At 34.1% G+C, this 27,932-nt stretch overlaps 2 protein-coding genes across 3 annotated transcripts in view; both read right to left on the bottom strand.

Annotated features, from left to right (window-relative positions):
- Window positions 1–1,908: 1,908 nt before the first annotated feature.
- LOC118190752 (uncharacterized) lies at window positions 1,909–4,366 on the bottom strand. The gene is made up of 2 exons (XM_035361525.2): window positions 2,891–4,366; window positions 1,909–2,782 (listed from the first exon to the last, which is right to left on the bottom strand). The coding sequence occupies exons 1-2, from the start codon at window positions 2,990–2,992 to the stop codon at window positions 1,946–1,948; spliced, it is 939 nt and encodes a 312-aa protein (XP_035217416.2). The 5' UTR covers window positions 2,993–4,366; the 3' UTR covers window positions 1,909–1,945.
- An 11,412-nt stretch (window positions 4,367–15,778) lies between these two features.
- LOC118199718 (bifunctional FAD diphosphatase/FAD synthase-like) overlaps window positions 15,779–27,932 on the bottom strand; it is a 54,459-nt gene continuing 42,305 nt past the window's right edge. The window contains exon 5 of one of the 2 annotated variants that reach the window (XM_085825332.1): window positions 15,779–17,836. The gene's annotated coding sequence lies outside the window, so the exon portion shown is untranslated. The remainder of the gene's footprint in view (window positions 17,837–27,932) is intronic. The other variant, XM_085825308.1, reaches the window with a different exon arrangement.

Genomic DNA, 27,932 nt, shown 5'->3' with positions numbered 1-27,932 from the left:
TTGTACATCTCCCACAATTTGAGGTTCTACGAGATCGCAATACACATACATGACAGAAAAAGAGGCTTTTGGATCGGCTACAAAAGGATTTTGCTCCAATCCTTCGTAAACACCAGGCTCGAATCCTAAAAGTTCAGCTAATCCTTCATGAAGAATGACACTGCATTTTTCGTCCGTCTTAATGGTCACGTTTTTCGTGACAGGATAATAACTGAATTCAATCTTATTTTTATGTGAGGGTATTTTCATGGCTTTTAATAAATCTGGTATCGTTTCATAACATCCTGGAGGAACTCTTCTCCCTTCCAGTTTTCCATCTCCTAAATCAAATCCAAATAAATTGTTGTCTTTTCGGACGTTATACCACGTGTGAGGGTAAATAAAGTCCACAAGAGATAATTCCCACTGATTATTTAAATCAATCGGCGTAGGAAGCTGAGTGGTAAATTGCGATATTTTGTTGTCTGGGAAAAAGCGCATGGAGCTGTCGCTGATCAGTGTGATAAAGAAAGACATGTTTCTTCAAATGAGAGGTAAGCAGAATGTACAGGCCTTTTATAGCATCCTAACATCTTCTACCCAAGCATTGAAGCTTTCGGGGTACCCCTGAAATTTCACAAAATATTCCACTTTCCCTCGACGTTTCCTCTTTTTCAAAACTTTTTCTACGGGGTAATAACCAGAGTCGGAAACCTTTTGAAGTTCTTGTTTGTAAAACGTTCCTTGTATAACTTCTCCTGCAAGATCTTTCAGTTTATAGACAACAGGAATTCGTCGAATAATTTTATAGATTGTAAAAATTTCTCTTGTCCAGTTTTGTTCATATCCTTTCTCGAACAGCATTTTTGCTCGGCTGATGCGCACCGTGTCTCCAATCTTTAAATCGGTAGGAACATGTTTTTTTACTGATTTCTGATCGTACAATGTTTTCCAAATTTTTTCTTGATTTTGTAATGTAACCTATGAGGGTTCCGTCTTAATACTTCGATTCCATGTATGGTTATAACTGGATATCAATTGATCTATAACATCAATATATTTTCGTGTATTCATTTCAGTAAAGTATTTCCACATTTTAGTTTTAAGGGTGCGATTAAATCTTTCCACGACAGAAGCTTTGGTTGCATTATGTGTCGTAAAAAAGTGAATGTTTTTCTTTTTCAAAAAATTTTGAACTTGCTTATTGATAAACTCTTTCCCGCCATCTGTTTGCAAAGATTCGGGTGTACGTTCCGAAAATATCTTTTCGAAAGCAGATTTGATAGACACCGATGTTTTATCTTTGAGAGGAATAGCCCAGGCATATTTAGAAAGGATATCTATACAAGTCAGTAAATATTTATATCCATCATTAAAAGAGGCCAGGGATTGCATATCCACTAAATCAGATTGAAATTGCTCGTTTAAGCCTCCGACGATGACTCTGTTTCTGGGAAATTTGTGTCGCACGGGTTTGTGTAAAGTATAAGAATCTTTGGTTTGCAACCATTTCTGGCTGTCTTTTGTTTTTACGCGACCTTTTAAAGCACGATGTAAAGCAGCAACACCCCCGAAACTCGCGGGGACCTGAGGATCCCGATAGGTCTGAGCTAGAGCTGAGTTCATTGCAACAATTATTATGATCTAAGCGTACACTGATATTCATTTATATATGTTTGACTAGAACAGGGAAATAATGCCAGAGTTTCACGTATATTAAGATTCTAGAAATAGGTCTAAAAAACAAGAGATAAAAATGAATGTTACTTAACATCTCAAAGGCTGAATAATGAATGATACATGTTTAAGAATAACAACACTATTTATACTCTATAAAAGTCAACAGGTATTTTGAAAATAATTTATGTGAGTAATCATTACAGATTAATTCTTTTAAATAATGTCTGAAAGAATGAGGCCATTGTAAAATAAAAATAACATTTTTTTATTGAACATTATAATTAATTTACAGATATTCATAGTATTCAATACCTAAGACACCATTCGTAGTACAAAATGTGTTTTTTACTTCGTCGAGTACATGGTTTAAACACACAGATTTTAAAAAGTCCTTGGTAATGTAGTGAGCAGGTTTCAGTAACATTAAATAGGATCCTTCACCCCAAATATTTCCGTAAAATTGTCTGGCGATGTCAACAGCATTGAATCTCAGAGCAATGGCATTCACAGTTTCTGTCTTATGAACAAGTTCTTCACAGTCTATGCGCTGGGGATATTTTAGTTCTTCTTGTTGGTTAAGAAGCTCTTGAAGCGACATCTTTAGAATGGTTTCGAGGCGTGCTCTTCCCATGGAAAGATCGAAGGATTCTGAAAGGTTTTCCTCGTTAATAGGTTCGTCAGATACGCTTTCATAGGCTTCACAAAAGTTCATATTTTGATAAACGAGGTTGGTGACAATGTCACTGATACGGCTAAAATGTGTCATCAGTTCTTCCCACTGCGCAGTCGTAATGCTGAGGCTACATTTTGCCTCTCCTGTCGAAAAGAGTTGCTTCAAAGTGAAGTAAGAATCTTTATACGTGACCACAAAATTCTTGGGCAATTCCAGATTCAGTGTCAGCAGGTCTGGTTCCTCCACTGTCATGTTGGTTGCGAGAACATTCAAACACCATGGCTCAAAGTTCACTCCACGTCTTGTCGGATAGTACGATTTGCCATATTTAGCATACTCTCGAATGTGCACAGTAACTTTTCCCTTGTAAATGCTGGATCCCACAAAGACATTGTTTCCCATGTGAGTAAGCTCCTCTGGAATAGTGTCTTCAGTAAAAAGTCCTTTGCGCTGAAAGAAAAAAATTGTCAGTCATTTGGTAGACAAAAAACATACACAAAAATGAGGTAACATAAAAATATAAACTTTAACATATGAACCTTTTTTACAAATACGTACTTTTTTCTCGAAATGGCTTGTTTCTTCTGCCTTCCTTTTGGTGCAAGGGATATCTCGCGTTCGAAAAAGATTGCAGTCCTCCACTTTATCATTCAAAGGCATGGATTCTTTCTCAGGCAGGTTTTCCGTCTGAAAAGTAAAGGCAAATTAATTGCACTGCAAATTCAAAAATAAACTTTCCTATAGATTGAAACTCTAAAAACAGTATGTTTTTGAAGAAAAAAACTTAACTTACCTCTGCAGCGCAGTGGTTTCGTGGCTGTCCAGGATTCATGTTCAAAACGATGAAGAAACAAAAATCTGATGAAATTAACAATGATAGCCCAAGCAAAATATGTGCGTACACTCAAGGCGACAGCAGGAAAGAAATGCGGAACGTTGCTTTATATCGGGCAGGAACTCTTTATATCATCTGAACGGTAATTAGTTAAGAAACGGTGAGGTCATATTTCAAAGAATCTGATTGGTTCACAGAAAAGTGTCCATAAACCTCAGCGGAGGCATACAAAGATGTGATACGGCAGACGCCATTTTGTAAAGCAACATGTCGCAACAAGAAATAGATGTCATTCCAAACACGTGGTTCAAGATTTCGTTGCCATAAAACCTAAAAATATATGTTCGTTGCCACAAAAAATAAAAACTTTGAGACATAAAATTGTTGCCACAGAATCAAAACGAAACTTTGATGATGTCATTTCGTCAACGTCATTCCTTCCATCTACGTAATTTCTGGTTGTCACGTGATTCAAGATGGCAGCGACCACGCCCCTTTTCTGTGACGTCACTTCCGCCTACCGAGTACGGTGGCTTACTATTCTCAGGCCATCGTGAAAAATAGTCAGTTACGACCAAAATATATCTGTTGCCAAAGTAACTGGAAGGGGACCCACTATATCCATCGCATTGCGCTCAATGGGACGGGTAGCCATAGGCATTCTCATAAGGGGAGCCTTATGAGCAGGTCTATGACCCCTCCTCTGGATACAGGAGTGGCAGGACTTGATGTAATTGTGTACCTGTTTATGCATACCCTTCCAGAAAAAAGACTTTTGAACCCTATGAAGTGCTCTGTGATAGCCTGAGTGTGCTGCAGTAGGAGAATCATGATGTTCCTGCAAAATTCTTAATACTAGTGTTTTAGGAACAACTAGCCTATCTTGTTTCTGCCAGCGTAACTTGGGTTTCTTGTATTTGCAATATAAAATATCTTCCTTTACCAAAAATATCTGAGAATTAGGTGTAGGAGACTTATTATTCTTAAGATCATTTACAATCTGCTGGCAAGAAGGATCAGAAGCTTGTTCTTTTTTGAATAATTCTAACAATTCTGGAGTAATGGAAGTTTGAATTAACTGTGTAACATTTACTGCTCTAGATAAATAATCTGCTGTTAAATTTAATCTACCAGGTTTGTGAACAATCTTATAATCAAACTGGGATAAACCCATAATCCAACGTGCAATTCTAGAAGTGGGATCTTTAAGTTTTAAAACATGAGATAATGAAGCTTGATCAGAATAAACTGTAAATGGTTTACCAAGAAGATATTGTCTAAAATGTGCAGTTGCCCAAACAACTGCCAAAATTTCTCTCTCTACAGTACTGTAACGTGTTTCAGGACCTTTTAATTTTCTACTAGCCTAACAAATTGGATGTTGGAAACCGATAGTATCTTCCTGACACAAGACAGCACCCAGTGCATAATTAGAAGCATCAGTACACAAGGAAAAAGGTTTAAGAAAATTAGGTAAAGACAAAATAGGTTCATTCAGAATATCAAATGCCTGCTGAGCTTCATGTGACCAATAAAATGGAACTTTATCTTTAGTTAGCTGAGTTAAAGGAAGTGCCTTTTGGGCAAAATTTGGAATGAGCCTTCTGTAAAAGCCAATAAGGCCTAAAAATCGCCTAACTTCCTTCCTATTTTTAGGTGCAACAAAACTCTGAATGGTATTTAAATTTTTATGGTCAGGCTGTATAATACCTTTGGTAACTTTATATCCCAAATACGTAATTTGTTCTTTCAGAAAATGACATTTTGAAGGCTTAAATTTTAAATTATGCTGTTTTAGTCTATCAAAAACTAACTTCAATTTTTCCAAATGTTCCTGAAAAGTTTTAGAAGTAATGACAATATCATCAATGTAAATCCCTATTTTTAATGGTGAAAGATTAGCCAAAACTATCGACATCAACCTTTGAAAGGAACTAGGAGCATTTTGCATGCCAAAAGGTGTTCGTAACCACTCATAGTGCCTAGAAGGAGTCGAGAACCCACTTTTGAGGGTGTCATCAGGATGAATTTTCATCTAGAAAACCCTGAAGTTAAATCAAGTGTGGAAAAATAATTCGAATCTCCTAACTATTCTATCAACTCAATCATGGAAGGCAGAGGAAAACTGTCTTCTATAGTTTTCTCATTCAACTCTCGGAAGTCAGTGACTAAACGGTAGGTGTTATCCGCTTTCTTAACAAATAAAACAGGAGCACTGTAAGGGCTGTCACTTTCTTGAATGATGTTAGCTTCAAGCAGCTCTGCCAACTGTCTATCTAGCTCATCCCTGAGATGGTAAGGTACTTTATAAGGCTTTTGCCTAACAGGAATATTATCACGCAAGTTGATGTTGTGTAAGATGGTGTCACACCCTGTTAACTCAGTGACTGAGGCAGCAAAGATGTTACTATACTGATTGAGAAGGTGTGATAATTGTTGTTGTTGCTGCTCAGGTAAATGTGTAAGATCAAATTCACCACCCCAAGACTCGAAATCCTCACCTGTTTCTACGGTGGTACTGTTTACAAGTTCAGAGTTATGTGCGATGACATTCACAGGTTGGGCACTGGCCAATTTCATTCCTTTATTGAGATGTAGAGTATTCGGTGAAAAATTTGCAATTTTGACATAAAATTCCTGAGATGGAGAAGGCTGGTTAACTGACCTGGCTATGGAAAATTTACTTTGAGCATGTTCTATTAAAGGTTCAATCAAAACAGTATTAGTAGTAAAATTTGCAGAACGAGTAGTGAGCTTAATGATATTTTCTGAAAAAGGATGTAATTTATGTTAGGTTACAAAGTAACAAAATGACTGAGAAACTGAAGTAGAGAAAACATTACTATTCATAGCACTAGGCTGACTTAGATTCCATTTAAGAATTACATTTGATCCTAACAGTTGAGAAGTGGAGAAATCTAAATGCATATTATTGTCTACAAGAAATTTAGTTCCTAATAAAGCACCATACTGAGATGAAAGAGGTGTGTCAGTAATCAAAAATTCTGTTTCAAAATATTGTTGTTGAAATTCTACTATTAAATTGATCTTCTTAGTTATTTTTACTTTTTCTGCAGCTATACCCTTTAAATATATTACATGAGTCCAATGAGATTTTACTTCCAAAACAATTAATGTATTTAGCTTCTATGATGTTTACAGTTGCCCCTGAATCCAATAAAAACTTAACTTTATTCCCCAAAATAGATCCCTCTACAATAGGCAAAGACGCCTCACTAGTGGATACAGTAAAAACTGATGGCACCTCCAAAAGGGTTTTAGGAGACGAAACGGAGACTGGTTTCGCCCCACCCTGAATTAGTTTAAATTAAAACTTGGTGCTTGGGGATTCAAAGCATTAGTAGCCACACTTGTGGTATTTGGAGTACCCGAAACAGCTGGTGTAGTGTTATTAGGATGTCTCCTGGCTGTTTGGTTATTTCTAAATCTCTGTTGACCCTGTCTAGAGTGCTGATTAGGCACAATATTTGCATAGCAGTCCCTGCTAACATGCCCTATTCTGTTGCATCTGTAACAACGAGGCTGTATGGGTCTTGAACGAGTACTTTGTGATATTAAACTCTGCACCTGTGTTTGAAGAGAATCCATCATTTTAGTAAGCTGAGCTATATTTTCTTGTTGCATTTTAATAGCTGTAGTGAGCTCTGAGTTAGTTACTGATGGTGTTGTAAATGACTGCTGGCTTAGCAGCATTCACCGCTCTAACCTCAGCTGCTGTAAAATCACTACTAGCATGGCTCTTAGCCCACATGTCTTCTTCAATAATTGCATGCTGTTTAGCAGATGCAAAAGTTTTGTGATTCTGTGGCAGCAACAAGCGTCGCAAATGCAACTGAAATCCTTCGATGAACACTGACAGAAATAAATCCTGCCTCTGTGCTTCTGCTGCAGGATCACTGCTTCTTTCCACTGGTACAGTTTTGTACGAAAGAGCCTCTATACGTACTGCAAATTGGCACACTGACTCGTGTGGTTTCTGAAAAGCCTGGATAAGAGCACGGATGTTAGAGTGCAAGTTGTGCACTGAACTGAACCTCTCCTTCAGCGCTTTCACGACATACTCAAGACTGGCCTCTTTCTTTAACCTAGGATTATTCCTAATTAATTCAGCAGCCTCACCTGCCATCTTGACTCTGATCACCGTTAACTTGTCTTCATCTGACCAACCCACATGAGTGGCAATGAGATCTATCCTATCTAAGAAGTCATTTAGACTAATTCCCTTGTCTGCACCTGAGAACAGAGGGACAGAATCCAGAGGATCAGAACCAAAAACTGATAGAGCCATGACTTCTTGACTCTTCTCCCAGTCTATCATACTATTACTAGCCGCTCTGGCTGCTCGTTTTGACCCTTTCTTTGGCATTTTAAAACTGCAATCAGCAATTGCCAGCACATAGAAGTAGGGATGTATCCCAATGTGCGATTAACAAGTGTGCCTTTTAACCTTATGTTGCAAACATACAGTTTCAAAAATGGGTAAGAGTAATCCTCAACTCAATATGTAAAAATGCAATACAAAATTTTGCACATAAAGAAAATACTTAACTAAACAAATTAAGGTACTGCGTAAAAATGTTTGTGTTTGGATACAATAGTTTCAAAGTCCAAATGTGTGTCAGTAGTACATGTGTAATAAGTAATACTACCTCAAGTAATAAGTATAAAATAAGGCACAAAATACGACCACTGTATAGACCTGTCACTGTAACCAAATAACGAGTAGGGTTTCAGTAAAAAGCCTAGACATGTGGAAGAAAATTTCACATAAATATGCAATACTACACATGACAATCACCAGTCTCAATTCAAAATTAAGCTCAATTAGAAGTGCAAGCCAAAAGGTGGTGCAAAAATCACAGCACCAAAAATGTTAAGTTTCGAAAGTCACGGCACCAAAATGTTGTGTCGTTTTGTCTGAAAGGTAACCTACTAGTTGACCATAACACTTAAAATACTCTTGCAACAGTAAAATACTAGTATCAATAAAATCTTATCATCGCGTTGTGTAAACCGGATTAACCCTAAAATCAATTTGAGAAATAGACTGGTGAAAATCATGAGCACACAAAATAAAATAACCATTGATTGATCTAAAAAATGAACCTATTTATTTAATTTTTATGCAATTACTATATCCATTACTTAGAAAATCAAAATATATTCAAACAGTTCTGTAAACTATTCAGTTTTACAATCCATACTCTTACTGAGTAATATTACTTTAACTTTAGCCTTTAGAATATCTATTATAATTAGTTTTACAATCAAGTAAACATATCAGAAATAAACTATGAATAAATGAACAGTTATTGAATCCTCCCCATGCATTATTGAATCCTCCCCGGGAAGAAAAAAAAAATAGTTTTAACAAGTTACACTTTCCAAAAAAAAAAGAAACACTTCCCACAGAATAATCAATACAAGAAAAAAAAATACTGCAGACTATTGCACTTAATACCATTAATTAAAAATAGATAGCTTCAGTTATTGCACATAATAATTTTCTATTTTTTTAAAAGTATAGTTTAACCGCGTAAAACATTAATCTACTTCATGCTATTACAATCCTACAAGCAAAGTTAATCCCTGAGAGGAGAAAAGAGGCTCAAATAATGACACTATTACAAATCAATCCTCACCTTGAAGGAACTCCAAAAGTTCAATTAAATAATTTCATGAAGAACTTATTTTTCTTTTACAATTAAACTTAGTTACAATAATTTAAATAAGGTTATAATTCCTTAGTCTATCTAATACTTTTACGTAATCGACACACAAAAATGTTTTCTATAGAGTTGGGTTAAATTTATCAAATACAAAAAAAAAAAAAAAAAAAAAAAATTCAAGTTCAAATTAAATCATTTCAATCATTTTAACTGCAGAAATCTATTACCTCAGATAATTAAAGCAAACAAAAAAACTTAGCTTTGACATCCAGACGGACAGCTATGGGATGGGAGAGAGGACAACCATCTTGAAACAAATGGACGTCGTGTTACTGAATAAGGCTCAATCATCTGCTAATAAGAAGCAGGCGAGAGTTCTGGTAAATGGCAATTAATACTATGCAAGATGTATGACCAAACAGGTAGGCAGGGCAACGGTGACAGCAGAAAACCATCCCTTCAGAAGTTGAACGACACAGCCGATTCAGTTGAATTTGAAGCAAACTTCCGCTAAGAGGACGCTCCGATGCTCACAGAGAAAGTTTTGTTAAATTCGAATCTGAAGTGGGTCTTAACTCACGCTTAAGATGAAAGTTCAATCCGGATGCAACGTAAAGGATGAAAAGTTCCTAAAACTCCGAGGAGCAAGAAATAGGTGGCACTATATGAGGATCTTCGTTACTCTCTGGGTACGGTGTATTGGTTGTTTCTTCACGACGGTTAGACCCAGGGTTGGAAGTACTTGATGACATATTGAAAAAAAATGAGTAGTACGATGGAAAATTAAGCTAGTATCGATGTTTAAGGTATTAAAAGATTCTATTATCTCATTCCGTTATTTCACTTGAGCTAACGCAGAAAATTTCTCGGGCCGAAGGTTACGAGAATCCGCAACTTGGACAAATCATTAAGTAAGCCTCAGGAAGCAACGGCCTAACAATAGCCCCTCCACAAATTGAATTCGCTGGAACATGATTCCGAAAAAGCAGCTGTCGGCTAGCACAACATCCAGCTGCAAGTGAAAAAGTCCAAAAAGTGACCTCGTCCCTCAAAACAACCCGTTAAAAGTTGACGCACCGGAATACCAACTTGGCATAGCTCACTCCCCGCCAAAAATTAAACCAGTTGCAACTTCAGCATTCCTTCATGTTGACAATCTCGCCAAAGCCACCACTTTGAAACCCCAACGGAAATTCTAAGTCGCCAATCAACCACGCCTCGCGAAGGGGGAGAACTTGGAATTTCAACAACCCTGTAAGCAATCCCAACGAAGGAACGCTGAAAACTTGAAAAAACGACTATTTTACCGGAAAGAGGGCACTTCTTCCCCAAGAGTAGAAATCACAGTGACAACGGAAAAAAAACTATTAATTAAAGCTCATAACTAAAATGCAATTAAAGTTACGAAAACGAAAGTTAAGTCAAATTAAAGAGCTAATTTTTCTGCAACTAATGATATTAAATACTAAGAAATCGACTTAATTTTTATCATAAAAAAATGAGTTTATTACATGAAAATTCACCTATATCCATTGTCTGAGTGTACAAGATTAAAGACGCTGTTCGCGTAAACTCGAATAGCCGAAATAGATTACACTAGAATTAATAAGCCAAATAAAAGGATATATCCAAACTTGTTTTGTAGCTAAAATTTTGAATATTTACAAATTAAAATTTTGATTTTTATGATTCACTTAATTATACTAAATTTGCTACACAACATTGTCATGGCTAAGATCAGATCTTAAAAAATGGCAAGTATTCGTATCCAAAAGAGTTTCTGAAATGCAATCCATCTTATCACCTGAGAACTGAAATCATGTTGATGGAAAAGAAAATCCAGCTGATTGTGCTTCACGTGGGTTATTTCCTTCAGAACTATTATCTCATCAATTGTGGTGGAATGGTCCTTCTTGGTTAAAGTGCAGTGAGATTGCCTTATCTAAAAATATTCTTATAGATGAAGAGGCATTCCCAGATACACGTAAAAAGTCTCATTTGTAGTTTCTGAACCTGTACAGGAACTTGCTATTATATCAAATATATATTCATTTTCAAAGTTACAACGCATATTTGCTTGGATATTAAAATTCATATCGAATTCTAAAGTAGCATATCTAGAAAGAAATACGTCTTTTTTATCTAGTAATGAAATTCGAGCTGCAACTTTCTGTATTGTCCGAATACTACAGCGATTTAGCTTTTTTAAAGAAATTCAATGTTTGAAGTTGGTAAAAGACTTACCTACAAACAGCAACCTCCTTAGCTTGTGTCCAGTTTTAGATGACAACAAAGTGTTACGTGTAGGAGAAAGACTGAGAAATGCGCAACTATCAGAAAATGAAAAACATCCAATCTTATTACCATCAAAACACAATCTGACAGAAATCATAATTAGACACTTTCATGTCAAATATCTGCATGCAGCACCAGAACTTCTTCTATCTTTAATTAGACAGCAATTTTGAATCATAGCTGCTAGATCTGCTATCCGAAAAGTAGTAAGATCTTGTATCACGTGTTGCAAACTTAGAGCTAAAACTGCAAGTCAAATAATGGCTGATCTACCGGGATCTAGAGTAACACAATCGCAACCATTAAATCGAACTGGAATAGATTTTTCTGGACCGTTCATGATTAAACATCGTGCAGGACGTGGACAAAAATCATTTAAATGTTACGTATGCTTATTTGTGTGTTTTGTAATCAAGGCAGTACATCTTGAAGGGGTAGAAGATTTGTCAACAAAGGCATTTTTAAGTGCATTGAAACGATTTATTGCAAGAAGAGGGAAAACATTTGAGATTTATAGTGACTGCTGTACTAACTTTAAAGGTGCAGACAAAGAAATCAGAAAATGTTTTTTGCAATGTAAGCAAAATCAAGAACTTCACAAATTTTTGTCTTTAGAGGAAATAAAATGGATATTCAACCCGCCACCATCTCCCCATTTTGGTGGACTATGGGAATCGCCAGTAAAGTCAATGAAATTACATCTAAAAAGGACTGTTGGTGATACTGTGCTGACCTATCCGGAATTTCAGACCTTGACAGCGCAGGTTGAGACTTGTCTCAACTCTAGACCATTGTGTCCAACATCGGCTGATTTAAATGGTTTAACTGCATTAACACCTGGTCATTTCCTAATAGGAACGTCTTTAACTGCCATACCTGAACCAGACCTAAATTATAGTTCCTTCAATCACCTTGACAGATGGCATGTGAGACAGTTTACTTTTCAGCACTTCTGGAAAAGATGGAGTCGAGAATACCTATCTCAGCTTCAGCAAAGAACTAAATGGCAAAAAAGTCGAAACGATTTAGAAGTCAATGACTTAAGTCCTCATCAAAGAAGAAAATTTTCCGCTTCTTAAATGGAGGTTAGGGAGAATAATTGCTGTTCATCCGGGCTCAGATCATAGAGTCAGAGTTGTTAGTATTAAAACTGGTCATGGTGTCATAAAACGACCAGTCGTGAAATTGTGTCCTCTTCCTATTCAGACTAAAAACTATGAACTACTAAATATTTAGTAGTTCATAGTTTTTAGTATATTTTATATATACTAAAAACTATGAGCTACTAAATAATATTTTGTATTATTTTTCTTATGTTTAGCTTTTATTACAGACTAAGAAGTTTCAAAATGCTCCAACTGTTGAAATCCCCTGGGATTTCAACGAGGGCCAGGATGTTTATGTGAGTATCGTTTGCTTCATTTTACTGTTGCAAACGGCGTAAATTTCTTTTTGTTTTTCCTCCTTTAGTTTTTAACTTTATGTGTGGCAACAACATAATTGATTGATAGAATTGTGTTTGTGACAACCATGTAGAATGGCTGGCTTATTTTGTATGAATTATTTCGCATCGCTGACATCTTATTTATAATTAGTGTAATGAAAAAAAAGTGAAGGAATACCGTCCATGTGTTAAGTGATTATTGTTTGTGAAACATATTAAGTAAAGATCATTTATTATCTGTATAGGTTTGTTCTTTCCAACACAGACACCTGCGACTGTGAGAAAGTGGGCAGCCCAGACCACTATTATTTTGAATGCTGCTTGACGGCGAAATTTCATCTAAAAAAAACCAGCACCCATGTTTTCGTTCATCGTGGTGTAAAAACGGTCAAAATAACAGTGCTGCCCTATCGAAACTACATGCTATCACTACATATTGTGCTGCAAAAACGCCTTAATATGGAACAGCTGTCATCACAGTCATTGCCTAAGTAGCTAAATTTCAATTTTAGCTCCTGTAATATAGGTATTTAATTTTTTTATATAGTTATCTAACTCTTATGATATTAAAATCTTTGTTCTATTGAATCAACTTCCTGACATGCATATAGTTATAGTATTTGTATTCATCCGATGTAATACATTTTTACATATAGTTATCTAATTCTCGTAATATAAGTGTTCATTCCATTATTGTAAATATGCCAACTTAAGACACGAAATATCAAAAACATTTTTCGTAATGTCATTTATCTTTAGCTTAAAAATCTTTTTTCCACATTTATTATCATCGCTTAAATGTAGCACATTTGACTTATTTATACATCAAATGCATTATTCATTTAATGCACTGTCGTGTGCACATATATGTATATATACCATATAATTCTCTTTCTACATAAGTATTTAGTTGTTATGCAATATGAATGCTCATATGTAACATTGTGCTATTCAAAATAATTTGTAACAAAATTAAAATATGCGCATAGGGAAAAGTACGTACTTGTGATTGGACATATTTTCCGGTAACATCATTTTCTCTTGGCGTAATGATGTTTAGGTGGGATTCATACGATTTTGCTTTAGTTGAATGACGCGCAAGAGTGACACGGAAGTCTGAAAATTATCGTTTATTTTCTTTGAAACTAAAAAAGTTAACTGTAGTGTTCTGCAGATGGCTTCCTGTTTCATAAAATTATAAAATCTTTCAATGACGCTGTTAATTTCAGTAGCAATCTTAAACGCTTAGATTATGTATATAGCTGAGTTCCTGAATTTAGTGCAAAAACCAAAACGCGACTATCTCGGTCCAGTTATGAAGGCATTGTATACCAGTAAGTACATTGTCATTATTGCATTCTGTTTCTTAAAATATTTCCTCTGGAAATGTTATTTTATTTCCATATTAACGTCCATGTCATTTGTAAAATTCTGTTGCCTTAAATGAAAGAAGAAAGCACATTCAGTATTGTCGCTGAATTCGATGTATGTGTATAAGAAAAGAAAATTCCTTCTCTGATAAACACTAATTTTATGCAAAGGTACAAAAGATGTTACACATTAAAAAATGGGCAATATTCATAAAGTAAGATTTTAAAGTTTTGAATGCGTATATATATTTCTCTGTTCTAAATCTAGTATATTAGTTTAACTTCAAAAATCAATTTTACTTTTTCAGACTGATTATAAATATTGTGAATTTACTGTGTACTATGTTAGCTCCCAGCGTCGTTTTTGCTACTTCCGAAAACTGACATGAATCATGTTTTCGGAGATTGCAACTGCAGAAAATGGATATATAATGAACATGAAGTAATGCTAACAACACCTTTAATATGAAGTGTTTTAAATTAAGAATACATTTACTAAAAATCTATGTACTTAACACACATTTACCGAGTTAGCACAAGAAGAAATAACACTTTTTCTTTCTAGGAAAAAAGAATTACTAAAAATTTTATATTAATTCTAAATTTTTATATTAATAATTATATGTATCTTAAAATTCGCCACAGTAAGGTGTTGTAAGAAGTGTAATCTCACAGCAACAAAAATACAACGCACGTTAATAATCTTTTTGGTGCTGTTATCGAAATATATGGAGGTATACCCTCGAGTCCAAGCAAAGTAAAGGAATTCCTAAGCGTAGAGGAAATGGTGCCATCGGAGCCATATCCAATCAGGAGGGGGGGGGATTTTTCCCCATGCGCGTGGCGCGGTACAGAATGCTTATATGCATACGGTACGACCTAGGATGGATATCATCTTTGCGCTGTATACTATTCAGCGGTCTTAGTCATTCGGCCACTGGTGGAGCACTTTAACTGTTAATGATAGAATATGAAAAAAATAATTTTAAATTACGCCAAAATGAAACCTTATGCTGGTTTTGATTTTGAATAAAATGTCGGTTTCAAGAACGGTCTGACATATATAACTTTATAGAAAATCGCTTTCGAAAACGAAAGAATTTTATTCCAATCTGAAATCCTTTTCTGTCTAGTTTTATATTTTGAATTCGTGAATTTCTCTTCCAATTAATATAAAATGATGTATTTTGGTGGCTAATTGTGATCCAATTTAATTAATATTCGAAGCAGAATTTCTGAATCGCCTATAGCTAAAAGAATGTATTTTTCAAAACAAAACAAAAAATCCATGGTTTTCCACTGATCCCTGAATTTTTATTAAAAGAATGTCATTTTTTAAAGAGGTATGAATACGCAAATGCTGTTATTGTATTCAATTTGAAATAGAACGGTGATGATGTAGATTAAATTTAATATTTTCTTTAAAATTATTTGAACTTATCCGATGTGGGGTAGATCCAGGCAGATTAAGATATAACTGTCGTTATCTTTACTTAATTATATTATTCATGCATTTAGTGTCGGAATTGTAAAGACAAAATATAATTTTCTTGAATTTTCTAAATGCATTTTACATATTTACTGCTATACGCAAAATAATTGTCTGCGACAGAACTTTTCTTGCACAACTAGGATCTTAAAACTTTACGTGGTGAGGAAATTTTAACTTTCTTTTTTCATTTTTCATTACTTTAAAGCAGCGTTTCTTAACCTTTTTGGTACAATGAACCACTTTAAAAATTTTAAATATGTCACGGACACCTCTGTGAAAAAGAAATTGCTTAAACATCATTTATTACAAAATATATTCTGTTTTATTATTTAATTATTTTAATATTTTTATTTCAATAGTATAAAAAATTTGAAGAAATTAAAATTTTTAATGTGAAGGCTGTTGCTGCTTTTCCTTGATTAACAGATTGAATTGAGGGATGGTTTTCGACAAATTAACGCGCATATCATGTTCAACATTCAGTCTATTTCGATGTTTTGTTTTTATTGTGACAAGTGTGGAAAATCCCGCTTCGCAAACGGAATAATGGCTGCTATACTGTAGCAAACGGAATAATGGCTGCCATAGCTCGTTTTACAAGCAATGGATAGGCTTCTCTTAAAGAAGACCAAAACTCTCCAAGAGTTTTTGAATCGAAATCCATTTTTAACAAGGACTTTGTTTTCAAATCAATTAGCTCATCTTTGGCAAGGTTCATGACATCGATACAGTCAATATCACAAAGAAAAGGATTACGAATCCACAACTCATCTTTTATATTTATTCCATCCGAATTAAAATATTTTTCAAATGAAACTTGAAGTACTTCCAGGTGTTCAAAGATTTCATTTTTGAAGTTATTCAATAACAAACTATCTTTTCGAGATCCATTTTCAAAAAGAACTTCGTCCAACATTTCAAAGTTTGCATATATCCCATTTTGAATTCTAATTTTCCAAAGTGACATTTTCAATAAAAATGCCTATAGTTTCTCAGTTTCATCCATAATTGTTTTATCAGGCCTTGAATTGAAAGACATATATCGTTCATGTGGTTAAAAGTGTCTGCCAGGTAAGCCAATTTACATATAAAATCTTTTTTCTTGAAATATTCGAAGAGTGAGTTATCGTTTTCTTCTAAAAAAAGTTATACTTCTGTCTTTAACATGAAAATTCGTTTCAAAACCTGCCCTCGTGACAGCCAACGCACTTCCGTGTGGTACAAAAGTACCTCATGTTCTGCGTTTATTTCTTGACACAGTGTTTTAAAAAGACGATGATTAAGAGCTTTATTTCTAATAAAATTCATAGTTTTAATAACTATTGACAATACTTCTTTTAAGCTGGTTGGAAGAGGTTTTGTAGCCAGTGCACGTCTATGTAAAAAACAATGTGTAACAATAACATTAGAAGCCTCTTTTTTTACCAAATGGGCAAAACCAGATTTATTGCCAAGCATCGCAGGTGCTCCATCCGTACAAACTGAATGAAGTTTTTGTTTCCAGTCGAAGTCGCGTTTGGAAAAGAAAACATTTAAAATCGCTAAAACATCAACTGCCTTTGTAGTTTGCAAAAGAGGCTCACAAAATAAGAATTCTTCTTTGATAGTATCAGCAGACACGTAACGAACAAAAGAAGTTGACTATAATTCGGGATGTCTGTAGTTTCATCCAGTTGCATACTAAAGGGAAATGGCGATGCTTTCAATTCATTGATGATCTGTTTCAAGATATTGCAAGAAATTTCAGCTATTTTTAAATGTATCACATCCTTGGACAATGGAATAGCCTCAAGTTTTTTTCTCTGTTCCAGTCCACAAACTAATTGAACCATTTCCAGTGCACATGGCTTAATTAAAGTCCAGAGTCGTAGCTAGGGTTTTCAGCGCCCAGGGACAACTGAAGATTTCGCGCCCCCTACTGCTTGCCAAGGATGGAAAACATTTAATTCTAAAATGTCGTAACATCACTTTGGCGCCCCTTGGATTCTGTGCCCGGGGACAGATGCCCCCTCTAGCTACGCCCCTGTTAAAGTCTCTCCAATACTAAGCGGTTTCTTACTTTTGGCAATACGATGTGCAACTCTGAAAGATGCCTCAACCAAAGGTTTTTGTGAAATACCAAATCCAAGTTCGGTTAATGTTCCAGATTTCGAAAACTGGGCTTTCTTCTTTGTAAAAAATTCTAGATCTTTAGATGCATTTTCAGGATGAAGAGATTTTAGATGCTTTATCAATTTTGCCGGTTTCATACTGGCGTTTGCCAAAACTTTTCCACGCAGAAAGCATTGTGGCTTTTCAACACCGTCCGATTCCTTCATGCAGCAGAATCCATATTTTATATAATTTTCATCATACTTCCTTTTTTTTAACATTTTGGGCTACAAAAAAAATCAAATAATCAAATGAAACATTAAGAACACACATTAAGACACAAAAAAACACTTGAAAAAAAAACTTTAATTACAACTTATGAAAAAGTAAAACAAATATTTTGTTTTAAAAATTTGCAAGAACTTTGCGGAACTGATTTTAACGCCACTTTATTTCCAAGTGAAGTAAAATTCAAAGGCTACTTTGTGTTTCTAAAAATTTCAAATTTTATATGGTTTGCGAATGTTCTTTTCCTCGTATTGTGGAGGTCTCTATTATTCGGAAATGGCAAACAGACGGCTTACAGAAGTTGCCCGTGACAAAAAAAGTTTTTTTTTAAATACTGATGCAAACATTTTAAAAATTAGGAGCAGTCGGCGGACCCCCAAAATATGACCCATGGACCCCGAACCACAGGTTAAGAAACACTGCTTTAAAGGAAACAGAAAACGGAATGTCTGCCAAAAATGAAAGAAAGGTAATAATAAAAAAAAAAAAAATAAATAAATAAATAAATAAAAAAAAGAAGAAGAAGAAGAAAAAGAAGGTGAAAATTTGGCTTTCAACAGTCATTTAGAATGAAAATTTCCTTTCTGCATGAAAAAGTTTGCTAGTGACTGAGTGTATCGCGAACAAACAAACAAACACACCAAACAGACATTCTTCTTTATATATTTGGATGATAACTATTTTTCTAAATTAACATTGTCTCTGCGATCTACCATTTTATCAAACAAATTCTTCTTCTGTGTAAATTAATAAACTAACTTAAAAAGTAGGTTTAAACCAAGGAACGTTTTCTTACGATTACAATACGGCGTGCTTTTCTCCCGATTCTTTAAAAGCTAACATGGTGAGTTCCAACTATACGTAGTATTCGATATAAAAGTTTATAGGCTTTATTTTTAAATGTTGATCTTAATTATCTATTTCCTTGCAAAATTTATCAGTACTCCCTAGGAAAATTTTTGAAAACGTTTCAACATTACAAGTGGAAGGAGTTAAGTGAATGTTAATCCTAATGGTTCTTGTATAGCAAATATTCTGATAAGTGAAACATTCATTGTGTTATATTAAATAAGATACAAATGGCTCCATACCTACCATAATGGAAAATTTGTAGAGGTATACTTGGACGAATTTATTGAATTGGTTCACTTTACAGTTACCAAGAGAAAGCAAAGTTTTCTAACCGACAGCACATTTCTTATTGAGAAAGGTGCATCGCCCGAAATTTTTATCATTACAATTTCAATACCTTTTTAAACATAATGATTTAACTCACAAAAAAGCGACGATTTTCTGCCAACTTAACGAAGACTTACATCCCCCCCCCCGAAAAAAAAGTTACAAATACAGCCACTTTCAGTTTTGCACAGATACTCAGAAATTCTCCATATCCATCATGCAAAAGCCCTTTTAAAACATCGTGATTTATTTAAACAAGGAAAAAAAAGAAGAGGAGGAAAGAAACAGAAAGAATAACGTAAATAATTCATCGACGACTTTTAACAACGAAAGTTTGGAGAAGGTAAGGAATGAACTATAAAATGGAAATTGTTTTTGAGAAGTTGTTGGTAATTTTTCATCCTTCCTACCAAAAGGTACCTGGTTGTGTTTGCACTTAAATGGAATTCATCTCTATTTCTAATTCAACGTGCGGTGTGTTACAGCCCTATCACATACGATATTTGTTGCCGGAACAAAACATTTGGTAGAACAGTTCTGAGAATCACTCTTTCGCGAAAGAGGGTTACCATCTTCACTTGGTAAACAGGCTGAAACAAGGAGGTTAGAATAGATGGAGTGAGCCTTCCCCGTATGTTCCATGCAGTGAAAATGAAGCCATGATACGTCACGACTGATAATGGCAGCTTCCAAGGAGGTTAAAATAGATGGAGAAAGCATGACGTCACAAAATTGAAGCCAAGGAAGGATCGACAGCGTGACATCACGACTGATGATCATGGCTGCCGTGTGGCGTACGGATAAGACGAAAGGTTTGTTTATAATTGTATTGAAACTGCTCAGCCAGATAAAATAGGTGAATGAAGTAAAGGATGTAACAATCACTCCCGCTGCGTAGCAGCTTATTTCAAAAATGCCATAAACAGGTTAATGCCATAAATAAGTAAATGCCATAAACAGGTTATTTTAGTATTTCTATTATTCTGACTTTGTTGCTACTCGCTATTAGTTCAGCATTGCTTTGTTGACATATTTGTTGATCGTTTCGACCTGATTTTGAGAAATATGGATAGGTGTGCTGCACCAAATTGTTCAAATCATTCTAGAAATAACTTTAAGATGTTTTGTTTCGCAAAAAATGAAAAAAGACGAAGAGAATGGGTAATTCTTTCTGGTCGAGATAACGGATTTCGGTCGCAGGAGTGTGTTTTTGTGAGGTAAGTGCAGCTTCGTATTTTTCCATAGAATATTAGAAAAATTCCCTTATTATTTTTTCAAAATGTGTACTTTCATTTAGCTGTCACTTATTGACGCTGAAATGATTTTACAAATATAAAATCGGAACAGCTTTAGTATTGATCCTTTTGCGATTTTTTGATTTGGCGACAAACTTCTGTCACCAAGGTAGACCTGGCTTTGAAGATCGGAAAAAAATGGCAAGAGAAAAACCAAAAAGGAACAGCAAGTGACGTCAGAGATCATGTGATATTTTTATGACGTCATATATACATGAGCTCACATAACCTCTGATGTCATCAGAAAGTTGTTCTCCGTTAAGTTACGAATTATTAATTTTTCTTGCACGTTTTGTACAATATGTGCATTCAGAGATACGCGATTTTCGTGGCGTTATGTTCATAAGCTTAGATGAGTTCTGAAAGTTCCGACGATTATGGATTGTAATTCAATTCTTTGTCGTTATATTACGTACGTTAGCTAAAGTATTAAAATTGGTTAGAGTAGATTGAAGGGTGCCCCTTGTATTATCGCGAAGTTGTTTCATTCATAGTAATCCCAGTATTTGAATGTTACGGAAACCCTATTATGACGTAATCGAATGCGTGATTGCCAAAATTTTGAATGACGGGTAGGATATGCGTATGGTTGAACGTCGGAGGATACCGGCACTGCAGATGATATTTTTGATTCTTATTTTTGTGAATGTATGGCGACGCCAATATACGGATTCTAGTTGAGATAATTTTAGGAAGTGTTTGGTTTTAGGAAGTGAATTATATAATATAATTTTTTTTTTTAAATAAAGATTGTAAAAAAGATCGATATGTACATGGACAAAGTCGAGAGAGTGCGCAATGCCAAGTTCATGCAATTCTCTGATTTTTTTTAAGTGAAAATAGGTCGATGTGTACATGGATACCGAGTTTGTGCAATTCTTTGGCTTGTTATTTTGTCTTTATGTAGCGGCGAATTTCGGCGCAAAAATTGCCGCCACATATATAACAAGTCAAAGAATTGCACAAACTCGGTATCCATGTACCGCCAAAAATCGCCAGTTTCCGCCAAGGGACATCCGTAAATATATTTTTACCCTTTTTTAAAAAATATTTATTTGAATCATGAAAGTGAGGCTGAAAATTTTTTGAAAAATAAATTTAATGTAATTGAAATATGAGATTAAAATCATATCAAAAAGTCTATTTTTATGTAGTGACTTTGAAAAAAAATTATTCTAGTTAAGAAAAAACTAAAGAATATTTTTTTTATTATTATTTTAAAAGGTTAAAAATTTAGTATTCCATATTCTATACATTTTCATGTGATTTTTTACACTAGCCACTTTCTTGTCTAGCCACTAAAACAATAATTTTAACATATATATACAGGGTGATCTTTTTTAAAGTGGCAGTATTTGGAGCGCCCTGTAGCGCGATCTAATAGCCGAAATGGCACCAAATTTGGTATTTAAACTAATCAAGAAATGGGACATCAAGACATACAACCTTACAGTTAAATTATTAATGTTCATTTATTACATTAACTTCCCCAGTGAGGAATTAGACCACATTCAATGTGAGCACCGTTCACAGAAATAACACCGTGCATTCTGTGCACAACGTTCTCCACAGCCGTATGTAACATATCACGAGGAATATTCCACACTGTCTTTGTTATGTTGTCCTTTAGAATAGACAAATTTGATACTCCACCAACAAAAACTTGAGATTTCAAATAAAACCAGAGCCAAAAATCGCATGGCGTGAGGTCAGGGTAACGAGGCGGCCATGCAACTGGAAAACTGCGACTTATAACTCTATCACCAGTGAAGTTTTGACGCAACAGCTGCTTTACCTTATTACTAATGTGTGGCGGAGCACCATCCTGCATAAAGATTGTCTGTTGGAGACGGTTTTTTTGCTGAAGTTGTGGAATAACAAACGTTTGCAGCATTTCGTGGTACCTTTCTGCATTTATGGTGCACGTTTGGGGTCCTGTCGGAGTGATGGTCTCAAAAAAGAATGGCTCAATTACGAATTCGGCTGTGAAACCACACCAAAAAGTGACTTTTGGGGAATTTAATGGGATTTCGTGCACGGTGTGGGGCTGCTCAGAAGCCCAAATTCGGCTATTTTGTGTGTTTACGGACCCATTGAGATAAAAATGGCACTCATCTTCCCACAGAATATTTCATGGGAAAGCATCATCAATTTCTACCCTGGCAAGAAACGATAGAGAGAATGTCACTCGCTTATCGTAATCACTTGGTTTCAGTTCGTGCAAGCGGCTGATTTTATAGGGGTAAAATCCAATAACGCGCCGCAAAACTCTCCATACCGTGGAATAATTCATGTCCAATTGTCGAGCTACACCCCGGGCGCTACTAGTACCAACAAACGTTCCCTGCGATCCTTCGATAATTGCAGTTGCCACATCAGTTATTACATCTTCTGATACTGGTTGACGTCCTCTCCCAGCGCGAATGGTCAGTGACCCTGTTTCCTCGAACTTCTTAATCATTTTCTTAAGACCATTCAACGATAAAGGCCCCTTTCATAATTTTTCTCTGGTTCGAAATTCCCGAAGAGCCGAGGATGCATTACATTGATTCATGTAATACAGCTTCACCAGTAAAGCACGTTCCGGTAACGTGAAAGGCATGTCCATTGGAGCTCGTTTACTTCAGCTGAGATTATTTGTCGGAGCTGTCTACTACTTGCTTTTATAGCCCCCTCACTAGCGCTGTCCTCGCACAACGTTTGCATTTTTCTTTTACACTCATGTTTTATGCCAATTCTCGTTAATGTAAGCTACAGCAGTGCCAAAAAATGCCCTAGCGGAGATTTTTTTAACTACATTTTTTTTTCAAGGAATCCTTTTTCCCATGCCTTGATTAGTCTAAATACCAAGTTTGGAGCCATTTCGGCTATTAGATAGCGCTACAGGGCGCTCCAAACACTGTCACTTTAAAAAAGATCACCCTGTATATAAGTAGTAAATTAGAAAAGATTTTTTGAGACCTAGTTGGTCAAAAATTGAGCATGAGCTGCAAATTTAAAAAAGAATGATAATAAAAGGAGAAGGAAAAATTAGCTAAAGCTGTAAAAAACATTTGAATAATCCTATTCCAAAGATTATATGTTACACAAAGTTAGGTTCAACTTTGGTAGACGGTTGCACGGATTTTGACGATTTTTTTGGCGAGTAATACGACTTATGGTAAACCCATTGCTGGATAAGTTATTTATGGTAACCGATACTTTGTTGTCATTTTATTTAAAAAATAATGCGTGTTATTATGCATAAATTCCGTGTTTTAAATATTATTTATGGCTTCTAAATATTAAAAATCAATTTAATTTTGCATTTTTATTTGAAATAAAAGTTTTAATGTTTATTATATTTTATGTTGTGGATGATGTAATCAATGACGTCAGCTTACTTTAAAAGTAATTGGTTTTAATATCTATAAATTTAATCTAATGTTTTAAACATTATTTATGGCTGTTAAATATTAAGCTACAATTTAATGTTGCATTTTTTAAAATAATTTTATTATGTATGATTATTTAAGTAATTTTAATTCTAGGCGTGATGTAATCAGCTCTCTGATTGGTTATAGAATATTTGTGCATTAACGAGCTGTAATCTTCTCCCTGATTGGTTACTGAAAATTTGTGCATTACCGCACCATTTTAAAATTTTATTATTTATATCTTTGAATTCCTTAGATTTCATAGGAAACGGATATGTCCCTTTCAAAGATTAATGTTGTTATTGGTAAGTACCAAGAATTATTGGTATCGTAATCAAAAAATTGTCCTTTGAGACCTTATTTGGCCAGCCTGGCTTTCCTAATCAAAGATTTATTTATAAATTTTTACAAGGGTCAGAGGAAATTTATTTTAAATTTTTGGAGAAAACCTCGCTAATTGCTTCTTCAATGAAGTGCGAAAATGTAGATCACAGATGAAGATCGTTAGAAGAGCCGATTCTGAGGACGGCCGTATATGGTATTGTGGTCATGTTGGAAGAAATAACCGCTGTAACAATAAGAAAAGCATTAGACCGTCCTCCTTTTTTACCGACTATAAACTAATTGCTGTCATTTTAGCTCTAGTGCACGAAGCGTTCTTATTTTCAAGTATTTAATTTAAGTAATACTTTCTTTTAAACATTGGTATGATGGTTTTTAATTCGATATTCAATTTACGTAATATTTTAATCCAATTAAACGTTGGCGCAATGTTTTTATAGCGGTAATTTTATTCTATTTCTATGCTATATGAGAGTAATAATTTAACCTTTCTTTAGTATTTTATACTCGTAGTAAATGTATTTATTTACATTTGCCTGCCATCTTAAAAAACAACATTTTCAACAAAAAATTAATCCATTATTTTTAAAGATATTTATTTTTTTAAACTTTCGAATACTTTCGAATATGCGCAAAATAATGTAAAAACGGGGTTTTTCAAGATGGCTGACGCTTGTAAAAACCGCGCCAACAATTGCGCCAAAGTAAATCGCCAAAAATCCGTGCAACCGTCTACCAAAATAGTTCCGTGCAACCCTACCCAAAGTTAAATCAACTAAAACAAATTAAAGCAATAAATTGTTCGCGGAAAAAACTTACATATGTCTGTGTGGGTGCTACTTTGGTAGACGGTTGCTTATTCACAAGCCTACAGACTACTACTGCTGTTTGCTCCAATTGGTTAAAACAGGAAACGTAGGGTTACAGAACCTAGTGCTTGGCGACTTTTGGTTCATCGCCTTTAGAATTTGTATTTGAGCGTGGTGTACCAAAAATTGTACATAATTCGTCGGAGAAACCGCAGCTCAGCGGTAACGAGCGCGAAAAAAGTTCTCAGACTTCTAGATCGCCAGTTCTATCCCTGCTCGTATACTCATAAACTCTGCTCTCATAACTCTACTCTACACGAATTTCATAAACTCTGCTCTACACGAATTTATTTTTATTTTAACTTTATTGAATGACTTCGTCATTATTTGTTTGGGTGCGGTGTTAAAAATTAAACGCTTTTATTTTCTCTATTTTTTTTTTTTTTCTTATTTTTATTTACTGGTTTGTACTCTTTGTAGTAAGAACCAGTAGCAAGATTACGATCCAAGATCCCGAAAAGCGTTTCAATAGAAATAGCTCATAATGGAATAAAATATAATTTTAGTTATACTTACTTTTCATAATTTAGGTAAAAAAGAATAGGTATCCGACGCCCTTAAATATTTACTGAATGTTTTCATTTGGTTTGTTTTTTAATATTCCTTTATTTGTATAAATTAATGCGCTATGGAAATTTACACAACAGGCTCTTTCTAACAGAAATGACGAAAAAGTGCATATGCTATCTCCATGTAAAAACAATTACGTACTTTTAAAAGTTTAAATTCAAATACAAATAAACTATTAATCAGATCAGTAAGTTATATAAAATATATTCCACACAAGTCCTCCAAGCTTTCATTCATAAACTAAAAAAATATCGAATGAAATAAACGCTGTTTCCGTTTGTTTAGCATAAATTACCATGCCTACAGGGCGATAACTCGCCATTCCAAATATGACCGCCCAGCAGATGTTTCATCCAATGAGAGTAGACCTTAGAGAAATGGTCAGTAGGTTTTGATGCTAGACGGTTGCACGGATTTTTGGCAATTTACGTTGGCGCAATTGTTGGCGCGGATTTTATAATCGTCAACCATCTTGAAAAACGCTGTTTTTATGCATAGTAAAGTATTCAAAACTTTAAAAAAAGTAAATATCGTTAAAAGTAATGGATTAATTTTTTGTTGAAAATGTCGTTTTTTAAGATAGCAAGCAAGTGTAAATAAATACATTTACTATGAGTATAAAATACTAAAGTAAGGTTATTATTACTTTCATATAGCAAAGAAGAGAATAAAAAAAAAACCACTACAGAAACATTGTGCCAACGTTAATTAGATTAAAATCTTACTGAAATTGAATATCGAATTAAAAACCATCATACCAACATTTAAAAGAATTAGAATATTATTAAATTCAAATACATTAAAATACGTTATATAGAATATAATCAACATTAAAACATATGTGACAATAATTATCTCTGCGATTTTTTTAAAACAAAATTGAAGTATACAATTATATAGAATAAAAGAAAAATATGTACTTACATTTTTTTAAGTCATTTTACCTGTTGTTTATTGATAAGTGCCACATAAAAAATCGGAATCATAATTAAATCATCTCTTTTAAGCAACTTCATCTGTGATCTACATTTCTGGCACTTCATTGAAGAAGCAATTACTGAGGTTTCCTTCAAAAATTTAAAATAAATTTCCTCTGACGGTATTAACAATTTATAAATAAATCTATGATTAGGAAAGACAGGTTGGCCAAAATAAGGACACAAAGGGCAATTTTTTTATTCCAATACCAATAATTCTTGGTAATTCCCAATAACAACATTCATCTTCAAAACGGAGATATCCATTCCATTTGAAATCTGAGAAATTCGAAGAGATGAATAATAAAATTTTAAAATGGCGCGGTAATGCACAAATATTCAGTAACCAATCAGGGAGCTGATTGCATCACGCATAGAATTAAAATTATTTAAATAATCATTCATAATAGAATCATTTTTAAAACAAATGCAAAATTAAATTGTATTTTAATATTTAACAGCCAAAAATAATGTTTAAAACATTAGATTAAATTTATAGATATTAATAAAACCAATTACTTTTTAAGTAAGGTGACGTCATTGATTACATCATCCACAACATAAAATTATATCAAATATTATTTCAAATAAAAATGCAAAATTAAACTGATTTTTAATACTTAGAAGCCATAAATAATATTTAAAACACGGAATTTATGCATAATAAAATGCAATATTTTTTTAATAAAATGACAACAAAGTATCGGTTACCATAAATAACTTATCCAGCAATGGGTTTACCATAAGTTGTATTACTCGCCAAAAGAAAAATCGCCAAAATCCGTGCAACCGTCTACCAAAGTAGCACCTTAAATTTTAACATGTGTATTTACATTTTTTAAGTCATTTAACCTGTTGTTTATTGATAAGTGCTACATAAAAAATCGGAATCATAATTGAATCATCTCTTTTAAGCAACTTCAGTTAAAAATAGCGCGGCAATGCACAAATTTTCAGTAACCAATAACAGAGCTGATTACAGCTCGTTAATGCACAAATATTCTATAACCAATCAGAGAGCTGATTACATCACGCCTAGAATTAAAATTATTTAAATAATAATACATAATAAAATAATTTTTCAAAAAAATGCAAAATTAAATTGCCTTTTAATATTTAATAGCCATAAATAATGTTTAAAACATTAGATTAAATTTATAGATATTAAAACTAATTATTTTAAATTAAGGTGATGTCATTGATTACATCATCCACAACATAAAATTTCATAAAATATCATAAACAATAAAATTTTATTTCAAATAAAAATGCAAAATTAAATTGATTTTTAATATTTAGAAGCCATAAATAATATTTTAAACACAGAATTTATGCATAATAAAAAGCATTATTTTTTAAATAAAATGACAACAAAGTATCGGTTACCATAAATAACTTATCCAGCAATGGGTTTACCATAAGTCGTATTACTCGCCAAAATCCGTGC

Source organism: Stegodyphus dumicola, chromosome 1 (assembly GCF_044657685.1).
Source record: "Stegodyphus dumicola isolate Sdum_Otavi_A_Nest chromosome 1, ASM4465768v1".
Classification (NCBI taxonomy): Eukaryota; Metazoa; Arthropoda; class Arachnida; order Araneae; family Eresidae; genus Stegodyphus; species Stegodyphus dumicola.
The sequence above is the reverse complement of the archived record's forward strand: the minus strand, read 5'-3'. Positions and strand labels throughout refer to the sequence as shown.